At 39.2% G+C, this 16,345-nt stretch overlaps 1 protein-coding gene across 2 annotated transcripts in view; it reads right to left on the reverse strand.

Annotated features, from left to right (window-relative positions):
* LOC126248139 (dual specificity mitogen-activated protein kinase kinase 7-like) overlaps positions 1-16,345 on the reverse strand; it is a 176,284-nt gene that overhangs the window by 71,297 nt on the left and 88,642 nt on the right. For both annotated transcript variants that reach the window (XM_049948835.1, XM_049948834.1), the window contains exons 5-7: positions 12,096-12,275; positions 11,448-11,671; positions 11,115-11,261 (exon numbers count right to left, since the gene is read on the reverse strand). In XM_049948835.1, coding sequence (XP_049804792.1) covers positions 11,115-11,261; positions 11,448-11,671; positions 12,096-12,275 — 551 coding nt within the window. The remainder of the gene's footprint in view (positions 1-11,114; positions 11,262-11,447; positions 11,672-12,095; positions 12,276-16,345) is intronic.

Here is a 16,345-nt window from a genome sequence, read left to right on the forward strand (position 1 = left end):
CGAATAAGCCAGAGAGCTTACCATGTATCAGCAATGGAACGTTGAATAATTCGCAACAAGGTAGAGAAAATGATGATGAATGACATCATTCAGCCTTCGCAGACCCCATTGTCATCACCAGTGGTTCTCGCAAGGAAGAAGGATGGCAGTTCGCTCTTTTGTGTTGATTACAGGAAGCTTAATAAGATAACTAAAAAGGATGTTTACCCCCTTCCACGAATTGACGATACACTAGATTGTCTGAAGGGGGCTAAGTTTTTCTCAATCATGGACATGTACTCGGGATACTGGCAAATCACAGTAGATGAGGCTGATCGTGAGAAAACCGCATTCATCACCCCTGAGGGCCTGTATGAGTTGAAGGTAATGCCGTTTGGTTTGTGTAATGCACCAGCACCTTTTGAACGGATGACGGATAATCTTCTGAGTCACCTGAAATCGACAATGTGTCCTTGTTATTTAGATGACATTATAGTATTCTCAGAGACATTTGATGAACACGTAAAAAGACTGAGGGCCGTTCTTAAGTGTTTCCAACAAGGCGGACTGAAACTTAATCCAAGAAAGTGTCTCTTTGGAGCAAGAGAAATCAACATACTTGGACACCTTGCGTCAAACGAAGGTGTGCGGCCAGACCCAGAGAAGGTGAGATCTATAACATAATTTCCTATTCCTAAAAGTATTAGAGATGTGAGAAGCTTCCTCGGATTATGTTGTTATTACCATCGTTTTATGAAAGACTTTTGTATCAAAGTCAGGCCACTTCAAGAGTTGTTAAAAGCCAATGCTAAATTTATCTGGGGTGGTGCTCAACAAGATTCTTTGATGTGCTGCGAAAAGCTCTGACGACTGACCCTGTACTTGGTCTGTATGATGAAAGAGCACCTACAGAACTACACACAGATGCCAGTGGGTATGGGATCAGTGCTGTTCTGGTGCAAATTTCAGATGGAAAAGAGAAGGTTATAGCCTATGCTTCTAGGACAATTACAAAAGCCGACAGAAACTACTCAACTACAGAAAGTGAATGTATTGTTGTGATCTGAGCCATGTGCAAATTCTGACAGTATCTCTATGGAAGGCCATTCACAGTTGTTACAGACCATCCTTCACTTTTTTGTTGACAGGTCTTAAGGTTCCAACAGGACGACTCGCGAGGTGAGCAGTATGTCTTCAAGAGAATGACATTACTATAGTGTACAAAAGTGGAAGAAAACACCAAGATGCCGACTGCCTCTCAAGAAGCCCTGTGCAACACCATCAAGAATTTAATGAATATAATGACTGTCTCGCTGCACTCCAGGATCTCTCTGCTGAGCAGAAGAAGGACGCCAATATATCTCAAATTATGCTTGCCTAAAATTGGTCAGAGGATAAGAAAGGGCAATTTAAGGTAGTTAATGGATTACTTTGCAAGAAAAACTTCGATCCGTTTGGAAAGAGGTGGCTACCAGCGATTCCTAAACACATGCGCTTATATGTTTTACAGAAATTCCATGACACACCTGAAGTCAGACGTTTAGGAATTATTAAGACATACGATAGAATCAGCAAGAGATTTTTCTGGCCAGATTTATTTAGGAGTGTCCGTCACTATGTGTGGCGCTGTTGAGAGTGCCAGAGGAGAAAGGCAGTTCTTCAGAAACCACCTGGCCAACTCATACCAATTCCACCAGCCGAAACGCCTTTCCAGCGTGTTGGGACTGACCTCCTCGGACGATTTCCGAAGTCTGCTAGTGGCAATAGATGGATTATTGTTTGCACTGGTTATCTGATACACTATGCCGTTACAAAAGCTGTAAAAACAGCCGAAGCATTCGAGGTAGCCAAATACATCATGGAAGACATTGTATTAGAACACGGTGCCCCAAGGTCGTTAATTACAGATGAGGGAATCTTGTGACAGAGATAAACCGTCGGTGCAACATTACTCACCACGACGACTGACTACCATCCGCAAACTAACGGGCTTACTGAATGCCTTAATAAGACCTTGGCTGACATGCTATCAATGTTCATCAATGTTGAGCAGAGCACCTGGGATGAGGTGCTACTTTTCGTGAGGTTTGCCTACACCACCACCAAACAAGACACCACACGATTTATGCAGTTTTTCCTGGTGCATGGGCGTGAGGTGACTACGACGATGGACACTGTGTTTCCATTACATCCTGATGACGTGGACAATGACTACATCAGCCAAGTGTTAACCAGAGCTGAGGAAACTCTGCAGTTAACTCAACTACACACACTGCAGGCTCAAGAAAACGATTGCCGAAGGTATGACACGAGCCACCACCCTGTTGTCCACCAGCCTAGTGACCTCGTCTGGATCTTCACTCCTGCTCGGAAGGTTGGTTGCTCCTCAGGCACTACTTTGGACCTTACAAGGTTGTAAAACAGTTGTCTGATGTCACCTATGAAGTTGAAGATTTCGACCCTAACACAAGACGCTGAAAGATCAGAGATATGGTCCACTTCCTTTGAATGAAGCCCTAGAAGGATCCTGCAACCCAGGGTAAATTCGAAGCTCCAGCGACAGGCAACAAGCAGAAAGGTGACGAAGAGTGTAGTGGCAAAGGAAGTTCTAAGATCACAACCAGGGCGAACACCAGTCATCGGAAGTCTGAGTATGCAGGACTGATGACTCGTTCCCGGACTGGGAGGACGTAGCACCGAGATACTGTTCTCTTAAGGAGGGAGCAATGTTGCAGAAGAAGCTGAGTAGCACAGTCACCGTGGTGTAGTGGTTATGATACTAGACTGTTGCATGGAGAGTCGTGAGTTCAAAACTCAACTGAACTGTAAAATTTTAATTTCTATATTCGGTTTGAGTAAATTCTAGAAGTATCTACAAATGTCAAGAATCATTGTAATGGAATGTTCTGTAACTGTATCATCTACTTACACCCTCTTCTACGTGACATTATTATTTAAAAATTAAATTTTCTTCTCCTCCTCAATCCTTCTGAAGTAGTGAAACCTTGGGAGTACTTGCAGAGATGTTTTCCCTCCTCCTTTATTCTGTTTACTGTGAGGCTAGAATAGCTGGTAGTTCCTTTAACCCTCCCAAGTACAATTTTTAATGAGTTTTTTGCTTCCTTGTTCATCTTTTCTCATGTGCCTGATTATTGAGACTATTCCATGCACCTATTGTGCTTGAATATTGTGATGCCATGCTATTTAGTAAAGAGACCGCAACTAGAATGCTTAAAGTGCCCAAGTCATAACAATGGGGGTGAAATGCCCACTGCTCAGGACAAAAACACATTTCTGCACAAGAAGCACATTATCTTGCGTAAGCTCCACCTACACATAAATTTAGTTTTACATCTGTGGTATCATTTGTCAATATGATCCCTCTGTTTCCTTGAAGTAAGAAAGATGGTGTAATATCCAGTCAAAACTATTCTGGAAGTAACAGCACTCAGTCTCTGATCAAGATCACGAATAGGGACCAAGCGGATGAGGCTATGCAACTGTTGAGACAGTGACCTCATATTCAGGAGGATTAGTTCTTCCTTGTCTGGACATCTCAATTTAAGTTTCCTGTGGTGTTACTAAATCATTTCAGGCAAATACAGTGATGGTTCTTTCTGCAAGGCCATGGAAGATCGCCTGTCCCACCCTGGTAACAATATACTTATATATTCAACTTGTGTATATTTCAGTTATTTATTTCCATTGTATTAATGCGGCAGCTTGTGTAGCCAGTGTGAGGATAGTTTCAGGTAACCAATGATAGATAGAAATTACAGTTTGCCTTTAGTGCTGAAACTGAACTTTTTCTGTCTTCAGCTTGTTCGTAGAGGTTAGCTTTAATTGCCATGAACAAAGTGATCACGATTTTAGTTCTGCTGTAGACTGTTGATCACTGCTTTCTCAGATACACTGCACATCATGAGGTTGTGGCCAGCTTAGGACACGAGTTTACATTCACGGCTACAAACGCATCTCCTGCCACAGTTCAGTCATTGGTCACATAAAATTAACTGTCGGCATCTTGCATTCCCGAAATACCTCGAGGCGACTACTTCCAACACTGCTCCACACTATGCATTAAACCATTTGTGAAGTTACTTGCTGTGTTTAAGTGTTACCTATAATTGAGCGATAGCCGGCGGCCAATGCGGCAACACTCTAGCAGCAAGTGACAGACATCAACTGAGAAGGAATTTTAAATGGATTACAGTGACAATTCTCGGACATACTAGCCTCCAGTAATGCAAATTGACACATCAACTAAGGAATACTGTTGGTAATAAATAATGAGTATGTTCTTCCATGACCAAACCGAGGAAGACCATTACTGTGAAGGACATAAAATTTGGAACAGGCTAACGAAGTTCTGTGACAAGAAACACAGTCTTCGCTTTACATAAACCCCACGTACCCTCACCAGTACAGGCTAAATGTGTGAATATAGCTTTATAAGCAGTAAGAACACTGGGGTGGGCAGTACATGTGGAGTGCATGGCTGGTCAATTTGCATCAAAAACTTTAAAAATGGGAAGTCCCAAGGGAACACATTCCATTTGCTCCCCACGAAGTAATGTATGGATAAAGTGAAATAAAGTATCTACAACTGCTGAGGACTGAAGTTAATTGTAAGGAGGAAGATCAAAAACAGAGTAACTGGAGTTAGGTAATTAGGATGGCACACAACCTCCATGGTCAACAAATGCTGACAAACACAAGAAGTAATCTGATAGTGCTGAATCAAGATGATTTGATAACAGGGATAACTTTGCATCTACAGCGGTTTTACTGGTCCATGGAAAATTTGTGCACTCTTTATGGACTGAATTCAAGGTATTCCTATATGCAGACCTTATTCATTTTCATAACCCATAGAAAATCATTCAGTATGACCCCTTATTTAGTAACTATGGCTGTTGAAAATGTTTGTGTGTACCATTTTGATGATTTTGTTAAAATACTTTGTATATACAAGACCCACAAACGCCTCAAAATATTAGGATCAAGGCTGGTGGCCTTCAGTTATGTATTTACTTCCTAAATCATACAAAAAATATTTAAAATCAAAACAGATATTTCTTGATACTGGAATGAAAAACGTTTATTTACAGAATGTTCATCCAATCATAACACTGAGTCAAGCTACTGATGGAACACAGTGATAGCTAACACTCTCCTGCACAACGTCTGACATATAACAGCATCTTTGTAATTATGGTGTGGGTAGTAAAGTAAAAGAAGTCTTGGATGATGATTTACCAATGATAAACTTGTACAAAAAGTAATCTTAAACCAGAACTAATTTCTATCACTGGTCAACTAAAAACTACAGAATCCTCACACAATTGTTTATTCCAATATAATTATATCAAAATATGAGACAAAGATTAGAGTTTAAAGAGACTTCAACACTGATGTTGTTACAAATGCAGAAATAGTTCACCTGGGGAAATATGGGGGAACCAATCAGCATCCATCCAGACATTCACATGAAGTAACTAACTGAAACCACATAAAATGTAAGATAGCCAGATCTGGAAAATGAATCCTGTATCTTAATTACTGTACAAACTCCTTCAGTCATTAAAAACAATTTGATACCCCTCGATTCAACTTTTAATACCTTGTAACACACAATTTTTATGTCCATCCACTTTGGATTTTCATTGGGGCAGGGATTTTACAGTCATCTCAGTCTGACGTGACAGAGGACCTGAGCCCCTGGTAGAAGGGCTGTCGCTTTTAGTAACAGCCTGCTCATGGGGTTCTCCGTTCTAATCCACATGAAGTAGGATGTCGGGGATTCACAATTCTTTATGAATGTTGTAGTTCCACTCTGCTACACTCTCATAAGAGAAATACTCTTACAGAAACTCTAAGTGGGAAATAATAATGAGAGAATTCCTGCCACGAGGCAATGTATTACTCTTTCCAAGATGAAGGAAACAGCCTGTGGAAATGTTCACATTTAAGGAAAAAGTTAAAATGCCTCATTCTTAAATAATTTTGGGAGCTGCTTAGAGCTCACAAATTGGGGGTTTATTCAGGCAGCCCTCTTGGTTATAAGGGGGGCAAGTACTGGGTCCTCAGGGATGGAAGTGAGGTTCCAAAGAGCTACATGTTCTGAAGTCACAAGACAGTGATCAACAACATTATTCTTCCAGTACGAAAAACTTATAACTACTTGCAGATGTTCTCACCTGAATTTCTACCCCTTTTTTACTCGGCTTTGGTTTCTGTACACAACTGCTGATGTGTGGTGCGTGCACCCATGACTGGTGGAGGCCTAGTATTAGATCATGGTGCTATCAGCTAACTGTAGGTGATACTGATGGAAGAGATGCACTTGGTGAGATATAAGTAAACAAAATAAATTGTACTTGTTTCAGTGAAACCTTGAAGTGTTTTCATTTTAGTGTCACTTGAGACCTGAAGTTTTAACATATTTCATCTCTGAGGAAATTTCTGCAGAAAGACTAGTGGAAGCAAACTGTATCAACTTTGACCAGAAAAAGCTAATCGTCTCAAAGTTTTTTAAATTTTTTTTAATATGGCATAATACCACTGGGAAACTGTGAGTGTACTAGAAATTATTACAAGATAACTGTCCATCTTCAACAAAAAATAATTTGAGTGATCATCTGTTTCTACTATCACAGTCAGTCACCTGATCAAAAAGATCATTGCAAAAAAACAGTTGAGCTCAAAGCTTAGGACTATATGACTAAGTACTGACAACTGCAGTGACAAATGAATATTTGTGTTGGACTGAGATTCAAACCTGGATTTCTCGCTTATCATGAGCAACTGCCCTACCCATTAGGCTATCTGAGCACATCTCCAGGCCCTATTCAACCTTAAATTGTCACTAATGTTTCCACCTATGATTTCCAAACACAACTACTACCTGTGGATTTCTCATTGGTTATATGGAAATCATAAAGGGAGACATTTGTGACAATGAAAGTATGGGTATGATTATTTGTGTTCAGGCAGCCTATTGGTTAAGGCGAACGCTCAAACTAAATAGGAATCTGAGTTTGACTCCCATTCGGGTGCAAATTTTCAACTGTAATTACACATTAATTTATCAAGTGTAGTGCATATCTGAATGGTTTGCACTCACATTGTTTCATGTCACTAACTTCATTTCCATCAATCCATTCACTTCATTTCAGTGTGTTTAATTAATTTCACTAAGTGTTTAGTAATAAGCTTTGGAATAGATGGAACTTGCAATGGAATTTTTAACTGAAGATTATTCTGTGAGAGTGGAAACTCGTAATTGCTTATCCTGTAATAAATTCAGGTGTAACTCCTTTTTTGAATTCCTTCATGTATTATTCTAATAAGATAAATAGCAACCTTTATGTCAAATACCTTTTCAAAACTTCTTACTCTAGGCATTGAGCAGCAGTTATTATTCACATATGCCAACTTGTTCTTGAGTGCTGAAGCTCCCTAGTGGTAGATCTGTAGAAGTTAGAAGACTTTGGATCACTGGTATTTTATGCATATCCATAGATACCTTAGCAGTCAAACAATAATGTCTGAAATACCACTGTAGTAGCCATAATTGAATTCAATGTTTTATGTGGCTCATGTGTGATCGGGCTCTATGCTATACTGAGTGACAAAGCAGTCCCCAGTCTGGGCTCTATGCTATACTGAGTGACAAAGCAGTCCCCAGTCTATCATGGACACTATCTTTGACTCCCCTCAGAAAAGAAAGTACTCAGTCCACATTGAGGATACATGCTCAGTGTGAAGCACAAAGTAAAGATAAGGTGCCTGCACTGTGTGCAGGTGTTGGAGTTGCTCACACCGCACAAGTTCTCTCTTTGCTTCCTGCATCCCCTTCCAGAAGAGGTCAAGGAAAGTTTAGCAACAGTAACTACCATTTCCTGCTCTACAGAAATTGTCAAAACATTTTCTTTAATTCTGGTAATATATTCAATGTCATGTAAGCTTCAGTTTATGAAACAGTTGCTTATTTGAAACTTCCTGGCAGATTAAAACTGTGTGCCCGACCGAGACTCGAACTCGAGACCTTTGCCTTTCGTGGGCAAGTGCTCTACCATCTGAGCTACCGAAGCACGACTCACGCCCGGTCCTCACAGCTTTACTTCTGCCAGTATCTCATCTCCTACCTTCCAAACTTTACATTCTGTGAAATCTCATTCTGGAGTTGCTTATTTGTCTCAGTAGGAGACAGAGGAAATTTTGCAAGGTTGTATTTATTTTGGTAAAAAAACAGTATAAACAGGTGATGGTAAAATAGAAACAATGTAACTAATACACAATGTAAGCAGCTGCAACATTCATAATGGTAGACAAAAATGTTCTTCGTTTTTTTCCAACTTAATGGATTTGCACACACATTCCAAGAACTAGTTAATGTGCTCAGTATGGGGTGTGACCACCTCTGGCAGTAATACAGGCCTGATAATGATGGGGTATGCAGTGAATGATGTCATCCAGGCAATAACACCCTTTCTTCCTGGAGAGCTGCTCGCAGTCTTGGAGAGTGGTTGGTTGATGCTGATATGGTGCAAGCGATCTCCCTAGTGCGTCCCAGACATGCTCTATGGGATTCAAACCAGGAGAGCCAGCAGGCCACAGCATGCGTGCAATATCTTCCGTTTCCAAGAAAACATCAACCACCCGTGCTCCATGAGGTTGAGCATTATCGTCCATCAATACAAAGTCTGGGCCCACAGCACCTCACAAAAACTGCAAATGAGGTCCCAAGATCTCATCACAATACCTGGCAGCAGTTACACCTTGCCTATACACCCATACAATTGCATGAAGAGCGGTTCAAGTGGTAAATGTAATCTCTGCCCACATCATTATGGATCCTCCTCGATATCAGTCTCTTTCCACAATGTTTGGGACCTGAAATCATGTTCCACATTCCCTCTGGATGTGAATCCATCAAGAATCACTCTCCAGACTATATCAGGACTCGTATGTGAAAACAAGATTGGCCCACTGTTTGACTGTCCAAGTGGCATGTTGATGACCCAACTCTAGATGTTCCCTTCTGTGAAGACGCATCAGAGGTAGACATACAGCAAGCAGGTCTCTGACGATAAAGGTCACTCTGCCAAAGCCTTTTGCACACTGTTTGCCTTGATACAGCACGTCCAGCTGCAGGCTCACATGACAATTGCCGTGCAGTACTAAAGCAATACTGTCTTGCCCTTACAACCAAATAACGGTCCTCTCTGCTGAAGTCACGTGTAGTCGGCCCTGTCCTGGTCTTCAGGATACAGTTTTGGTCTATCTATACACTGTCACGACATCTGAAAAACAACAGAACAATTCACACTAAACCATCAGGCCATGTCAGTTTGCAACTGTCCTGTTTTCTTTCTTTCTCTGGCCCTCTACTGCAAAGAGTCCGGTAGGCACCTTCTCTGTGCCATACTGCACCGTCTGTGACTGTGTACACAGCAGTTGAGGATGTGGGGCTAACCGGCAAACACTGCCTCACTTCAGAGGTGCCCTGATGTCGTCACTGGCATGATTCTCTGTCGACTGGAATGCCGTCTTCCGTGCAGAACACAATCGTATAGACACCTGGTTGACAGTTTGTATGATTACATTGTGTATTAGACACAGGACAGGGAGATAGCAGTTTGTTGCTTTTATTTTGGGCACCAGTGTAGTTTGGGAATGTGTTTCAAGATTTTTTTTCCTTGTGTATTGGTCACTTGATTGGTTTAACTTACCCTCTACAAGGTACTGTGAAAATATTCCACGATCCTTGGATATTTGAAGTATTTCTTGGTGTTAAATTTAGCTCTACTGTCTGTGAAAATTATTTTTATTTTATTTAACAGATAGAACTTGGTGAATGAAAGGAATTTTCCACGTCACTCAACATTGCTGCAGCTCAATGATGAATTTGCAGATATAGAGTGCTGTGGAAGTGTTTTTATGGCATAATATTTCAACACCATGTCATGTCTTCACCAGTTGCTTTCCAAACATGACAGAAAGTACCTGATGATGAGAAGATTTGTAATCAAAATATTGTGTCATAAAGAAAATGCTACCAGGCTGTATACTTGGGAAGTCATTGGCACAATGTTCAATAAATGTGTTAAATTCGCGATGAAAATTTCATTTATTATGAATCACATTACAGCCTATTCTAGCTGTATATCAACAGATGGTGTGAATCAATTGTGACAAGAAACTATACATGAATATAAGAACATGCAACTCTTCATTTTTTTTTTCTCCAATAGTTCAACTTCTATGTCTAAAGATTTTATTATCGGATAATGGGTTCTTCTTCACAGCCTATAAGATCATTACTGCTATAGTTTGTGATAAACAGCTAGTATAAAAAACTAACTTTAACATGAAAAAGAGCTGAAAACTACAGGATGAGCACAAAGTCTTGCCCTGATTATAACAATTTATAACAGAATAACCATTTTACATAATAAGTTACATTTGATGCCGTTACATAAGTTAATGTTGCTAGTTTTTTTTTTTTTAAGACAACTTACATTAACAAACCTCAATGTGTGCTCCCTTGGTAGCTCAGAGAATGTCGAGGCGGTAGTCCAGTTTCCGCCAGATGTAATCAGCAACTGGTGTGACGAAGACTCTGTCCTTGATATAGCCCCAGAAAAAAAAAAAAAGTCAAGGGGCGTAATGTCTGGAGAGCGGGGTGGCCAGGGTGTTGGACCATTCCTTCCAATCCACCAATCCGGACATTACTCCCCTCTCCAGGCATTATGCCCCTTGACTTTTTTTCCTGGGACTATATCAAGGACAGAGGCTTCATCACACCAGTTGCTGACGTCGACGAACTGAAGGCTAGGATACAAGCTGCTGTGGATACTGTGACAGAACACATGATATGAAACACCTGGCGGGAACTGGAATACTGCCTCGACATTTTCCGAGGTACCAAGGGAGCACACGTTAAAGTTTACTAATGTAAGTGGTCTTAAAAAAAAAAATTGTAACACTAACCTATGTAACGGCATCAAATGTAAATTATTATGTCAAACGGTTATTCTGTAATAAATTGTTATAATCAGGGCAAGACTTTGTGCTCACTCTGTATATTTTAAGTTACTATACAAAGATAATGTTCTAAGAAAAATTACCTTCTAACTGGAGAATTAGAACTGCACTGTTGCATTGCTAATGCAAACCAAGCAGCTACATTTACTTGAGCAACCTCGTATTTTTTCAGGAAAGGATGTTCCAACAATTTCTTATACTTCGGTCTGTTTTTATAATTTTTCGTTAAGCTGAAAAAATTTAAATGTGCTGTGAGTACACCAATGTCCTGCAAAATTTGTTTACATTACAACACACTCTCTAATGACTTTCCAAGAAGCAGCAATTTTTTGTCTGACATTATAGAAAACAAGCCACTTATCATAAATTCTCTAGTTTTTGACAGAAAAGTAAATAAAAGTTCATAATAGACTTACCAGCTTTTAACAAACTCACGAAATTCTTCACTGAAGGCTTTGTCTACAGGAAGAGATGGTGGTTCATCCTGTAATACTTTTGAAAGTACTTCAAAATCATTTTTACAGTCTCTGTAAGGAAATGTTCCAGTCGCTAATTCCACGAGTGTTATTCCTAAACTCCACACGTCTGCTCGAATATCATAATCAGGCTTTGTAGGATCTGGTGGATCTATCCGTTCAGGCTGAAAGGACGTTACAAGTGATTAAAACGCATCTGCTTAGTACCCATGCAACTTGATACAATGTTTATTTCTGTAAGGTATGGTTTGAAATTATATCATGGGAGTAACATAAAACAACTCCACTAAGCAGATTAAATAATATAGTAGTAAGTAACACTATTTAAGATAAAAGGATCTTTTCAATAATATGATAAAAAACCTCAATGTTATGAATTAAGGAGGTATCATTGTTCAAAAATCTGATGATAGAACAGAGGCAAGACCGTCTAAGTCGTTAATAATGTCATTTAGTCACTTATTAATAAACAAGTGAAGTATTACACTATAATATATTTGTTAATAGTTCTTGTACCATCCTCAACAAAAAGAGTCAGTAATAAATGAAATATACTGCCATACTATACAAAATAAGCAAGACACATACTGCCATATATGCAGCACAGCCTGCACTTCTTGTTTTAGCCTTAGAGTCAACTAAGCGTCCAGATATTCCAAAATCACAAAGTTTAACATTTCCTTTCTCATCCAGCAATATGTTGGAAGGTTTGACATCACGGTGAATAACACCATGTGTCTCTTTCAGGTAGTGTAGTGCCTTGACTGTCTGTAAAAAAGAAATTATTACATTAACATAACAAAAGAATTTCTTATTTAATAAAGCAAGATCTATAATGTAACAGGATATATTTTTCCTTAATTAACACCTATTAATGTGAACCTACTTTCAATATTACAAATTGCTTAATTTTTAAAACTAAAAATTCTATGGAAAATGGTTACAAAATATAGACAATTCAGAAGAGGAGGAATAAAGTATCCATTCACTGTATAGTTGAGGCTTGGAGCAGTTGACAAGAACATAAATGACACTGAAATTGTAACTAAGCTTTTGGGCAATGTCTGGCTTCAGACTGAACAAAACACACACATATACATGCATAGTTACATTTTCCTAGCTGGCTACATTGTCCTGACATAGCAGACTGACTAGGATGAAGAGCTGAGTCAGTGGAGTGGGTGAAGGGGCAAGGAGGCAGGGAGGTGAAGGGAGGTACAGAAGGAAGGGAGGCTGATGGCAGTGAGAAGCAGCAAGAGAATGGGATAGGAATGTGGTACCAGTGAGCTAGCCATGATGCAGGCAAGGGAAGTTAGTTAGAGTTGAAGGGGTAGGGAGGTGATGAGAGGGGACAGAGGGGTGGGGAGTAAGGAGGAGGGCACAGAGAGAAAAATGTGAGTGTAGAGTAATGGATTGAAGTGGGAAACATGGGGAGAGGGATGGAGGAGGGTGTGGAACTAGGAAGGAAGAAAGGAAGATTAAATTTTAACATAACCATTGACAAATAATATTACTAGTGATGATGTGGGACAGGGGCTAACTAAGATTGAAGCAAAGAGGATTGCAGGATCAGGTGGTATGTTGTAAGGACAAGGACAGTTCCCATCTATGTAATTCACAGATGCTGATATTTGAGGAGGGAGCGGTGTTGTGTTCAGATAAAGCAGCCATTGTAGTCTGGCATGTCATGCAGAAGGATGTATCTCTGCTTCCCGTGCTTCTGTACATTACCAAGACTTGTGAAGTGTGAAATCACTAAGCAACTACAGAAATACCGATATAAAAGGCACGCCTTCGATAGTGATATTTTTCATTTGTTTTTTTATCTATAACTCATAACGTACTGTGTATTCCAATAGTAAATAATTTTTTTGATTACATTGTATGTTCTATAAGTTGTGGAGTATAGGTGTAGAATCAGCAAGTAAATGAATAAAAACATAATATTACGCTTTTACAGTAACAATGGATGTAGAACTTTCGAAAAGACAAAGGTTCACTGTAAGTAACTATCTTGTTGTAAACAAGGAAACAAAATCAATATCAATAATGCAAGAATCTGTTTTGAACATATGTACACTTATTGCAAATGTGACTTAAAACTGAATTGTTGGATCTGCTTGACTAGTAAAATGGTATGGCCACGTGACAAAACACTGGAATGGAAATAAATCTGAAGCTGCAGGCTCTAGTTGCACACAAGATAGTCTTGTGAGCCTACCCTTTCAACCAAAGCTCATGAAATTAAGAGTCTGAAGAAGTGGGCTGGGAAGACTATACATACTTTAGTGGAAGACATAATTGCTTCTATGATAAGAGTCGAAACATACATGTTAGCTTTCAAAAAGTCAATAACTTTTGTCACGAAAAAATAATGTAGAAGGGTTGGAACTTCAATAGTGGCAACTATTTATTCACAACTGATACAAAAGAGTTACATGTTTGCACCTCTTACTGTCCTTCAAAGTAGTCACCAGTGTTGTGTACAATCCATTGCCAGCGATGTGGAAGGTGTAGTATACCATTAGCAGAGCTTGTTCTGTTGATGGTGTGAATGGAGCGGTCTACTGCCTGTCGAATCTCTGAAACAGTCCTGAAGCAAATGTCGTTCCTTCATCTTCGGAATCAAATCAAAGTCACAAGAACTTAAGTCCGGGGAGTATGGTGGGTGGTACAGTACTTCCCAGTCCCATTGAGAGAACAGAGCAGCCACAGCTTGCGCTGTATGCACCTGTGCATTGTCATGCAAAATGATGGGTGGGTTACGCAGGAAGTGTCACCGCTTCTTTCGCAAAGCTGGTCGCAGGTGATGCTCCAAAAACAAACAGTAATACGACTTAAGTCCTTGTGACTTTGATTTGATTCTGAAGATCAAGGAACCATTCGCTTCAGAACTGTTCCAGAGATTTGACAGGTAGTAGACCGCTCCATTTGCACCATCAACAGAACGGGCTCTGCTAGTGGTATACTACGCCTTCCACATCGCTAGCAACGTGTTCTACACAGCGTTGGTGACCACTTTGAAGGACAGTAACAGGTGCAAACATGTAACTCTTTTGTATCAGTTGTGAATAAATAGTTGCCACTATTTAAGTTCCAGCCCTCGCATAAGTACAGCTGTGAAGGCTACACTGTCTCCGAGAATCAAACCCTACTTTAATGTCTGATTAAAAATAAAGTGTACAGTGTAACTCAAAGGTCATAGCAAATACTTTTACTCTAAGACTGGTGTCTCTCAAAGCATATGCTGGTCTGAAGAATATTTCTAGTTTTTATCTACTGTTTAACGTTCTAGAAATTAAGATTAAGCAATCAGGAACTTTAGAGTACTATATTAAATGAAAGCCAAGTCTTTCTTTTTTTTTTCTTTTTTTCTTTCCAGTTTGAGGCAATGGCTGTCGTAAGTTTGGATAAAATGAACATTATAAGTTAAGATTCATCCAGCTATGTGATATACTGAGAGTAGAAAACATTGAGCACATAGTCATGGTTCACAGTGATTTCTAAAGTTGAGTCACCAGTGTACTACCATCCTGAAGACATAATGACAAGCAATTTGTTGCAGAAAAACATAACATAAATTGAAAAAGCTGGCTTCATGTTACAAGTATTACATGTGACATGGAAGAAAAGCTTTGGAAGCGGAGAAATGAGACAGGGTATCCGTAACACTAACATATTTTTCAAAACCTGTGAAAAACAGCACAAAACTCTTGTATTATTTTTTCACATTTGCTTAAATTGTCAGGGAATCATTTTCTTCTTGACCTCGCTTGAAATACCCTGGTCACAAAGAATATAACAGAAGATCATCTTCAACGCCAGAAATTTTCTTCATCACATACATGCACTTACTGTATATCATAAATCACCAACTAATGTTCACTAGGAATGTGAGAAAAATAAGTATTTTTATTTCTGTGTTTCGCAGTTAAAGCAGCAAGTGATATTTTGCAGCTGAAAACTACATAACACTTCCAGGAGAAACTTAGTTATGAAGCATAGTGACTGGTAAATCATTCTGTGATACTGTAGGTGAAGAAGAATTGCTTTTAGATACAGACAACATACCTCTGATGTGCTTCAGCAAACAGGGACTTAAAAAAACCTCTCATTCAAGTTCAGAACCTTTGACATTTGTTTGGCAAATAGCAGGTAAATATAAAGTACTTTTCTCAAGTTTCAAAGGTGAATAAATTACACTGATTCATCATTTAGTTTTTTTCTACAATATCAGAGCTACATATTATTTCCATTTTTTTGTTTGGTCAAATACTTCCCATTGTAATGGAAATCTTAGCAGCTCTTATACATTAAAAATTTTCTGGAGTGGACAAGAAAATCATTGAGCTATATTTCAGAAAAAGAACTTTTATCCACATAATGTATTTAGATAAATGAACTAAGAGAGATACAATGAAGAGAGCTTTCCCAAAAAGAAATTTGCACTTACGTTCATTTTAACAATGTTGAGTTAAAATTTCTGCATCATCTTTATATAAAAGTTTGGAGATCATACTCATTTTATTCACTGTATATGCCTAATGCAACGGAGACTGTCTCACTCATGAAATCAAGAAAGCTTGATTGGTGGGATAATGAATGTGATACAGTTATACACTAACACAGACTATTTGTCAGAAATGGAATTGACAGAAAAATTAAGCTAACAGAGCTAATTTCCTAAAACCATCTGGCCTGTGAAGCATACACCAGGTACAGGCTGAGCAAGACCTCCAGAAAAATAACACATGTACAAGGTGTGATTGGAAAGTTATAAGAATGGGCTTGAAATTGTACAATGGTGATACTTACATGTTAGTGTGGTGCATCTCCGT

The sequence above is a fragment of the Schistocerca nitens genome, chromosome 3 (assembly GCF_023898315.1).
Source record: "Schistocerca nitens isolate TAMUIC-IGC-003100 chromosome 3, iqSchNite1.1, whole genome shotgun sequence".
Lineage (NCBI taxonomy): Eukaryota > Metazoa > Arthropoda > Insecta > Orthoptera > Acrididae > Schistocerca > Schistocerca nitens.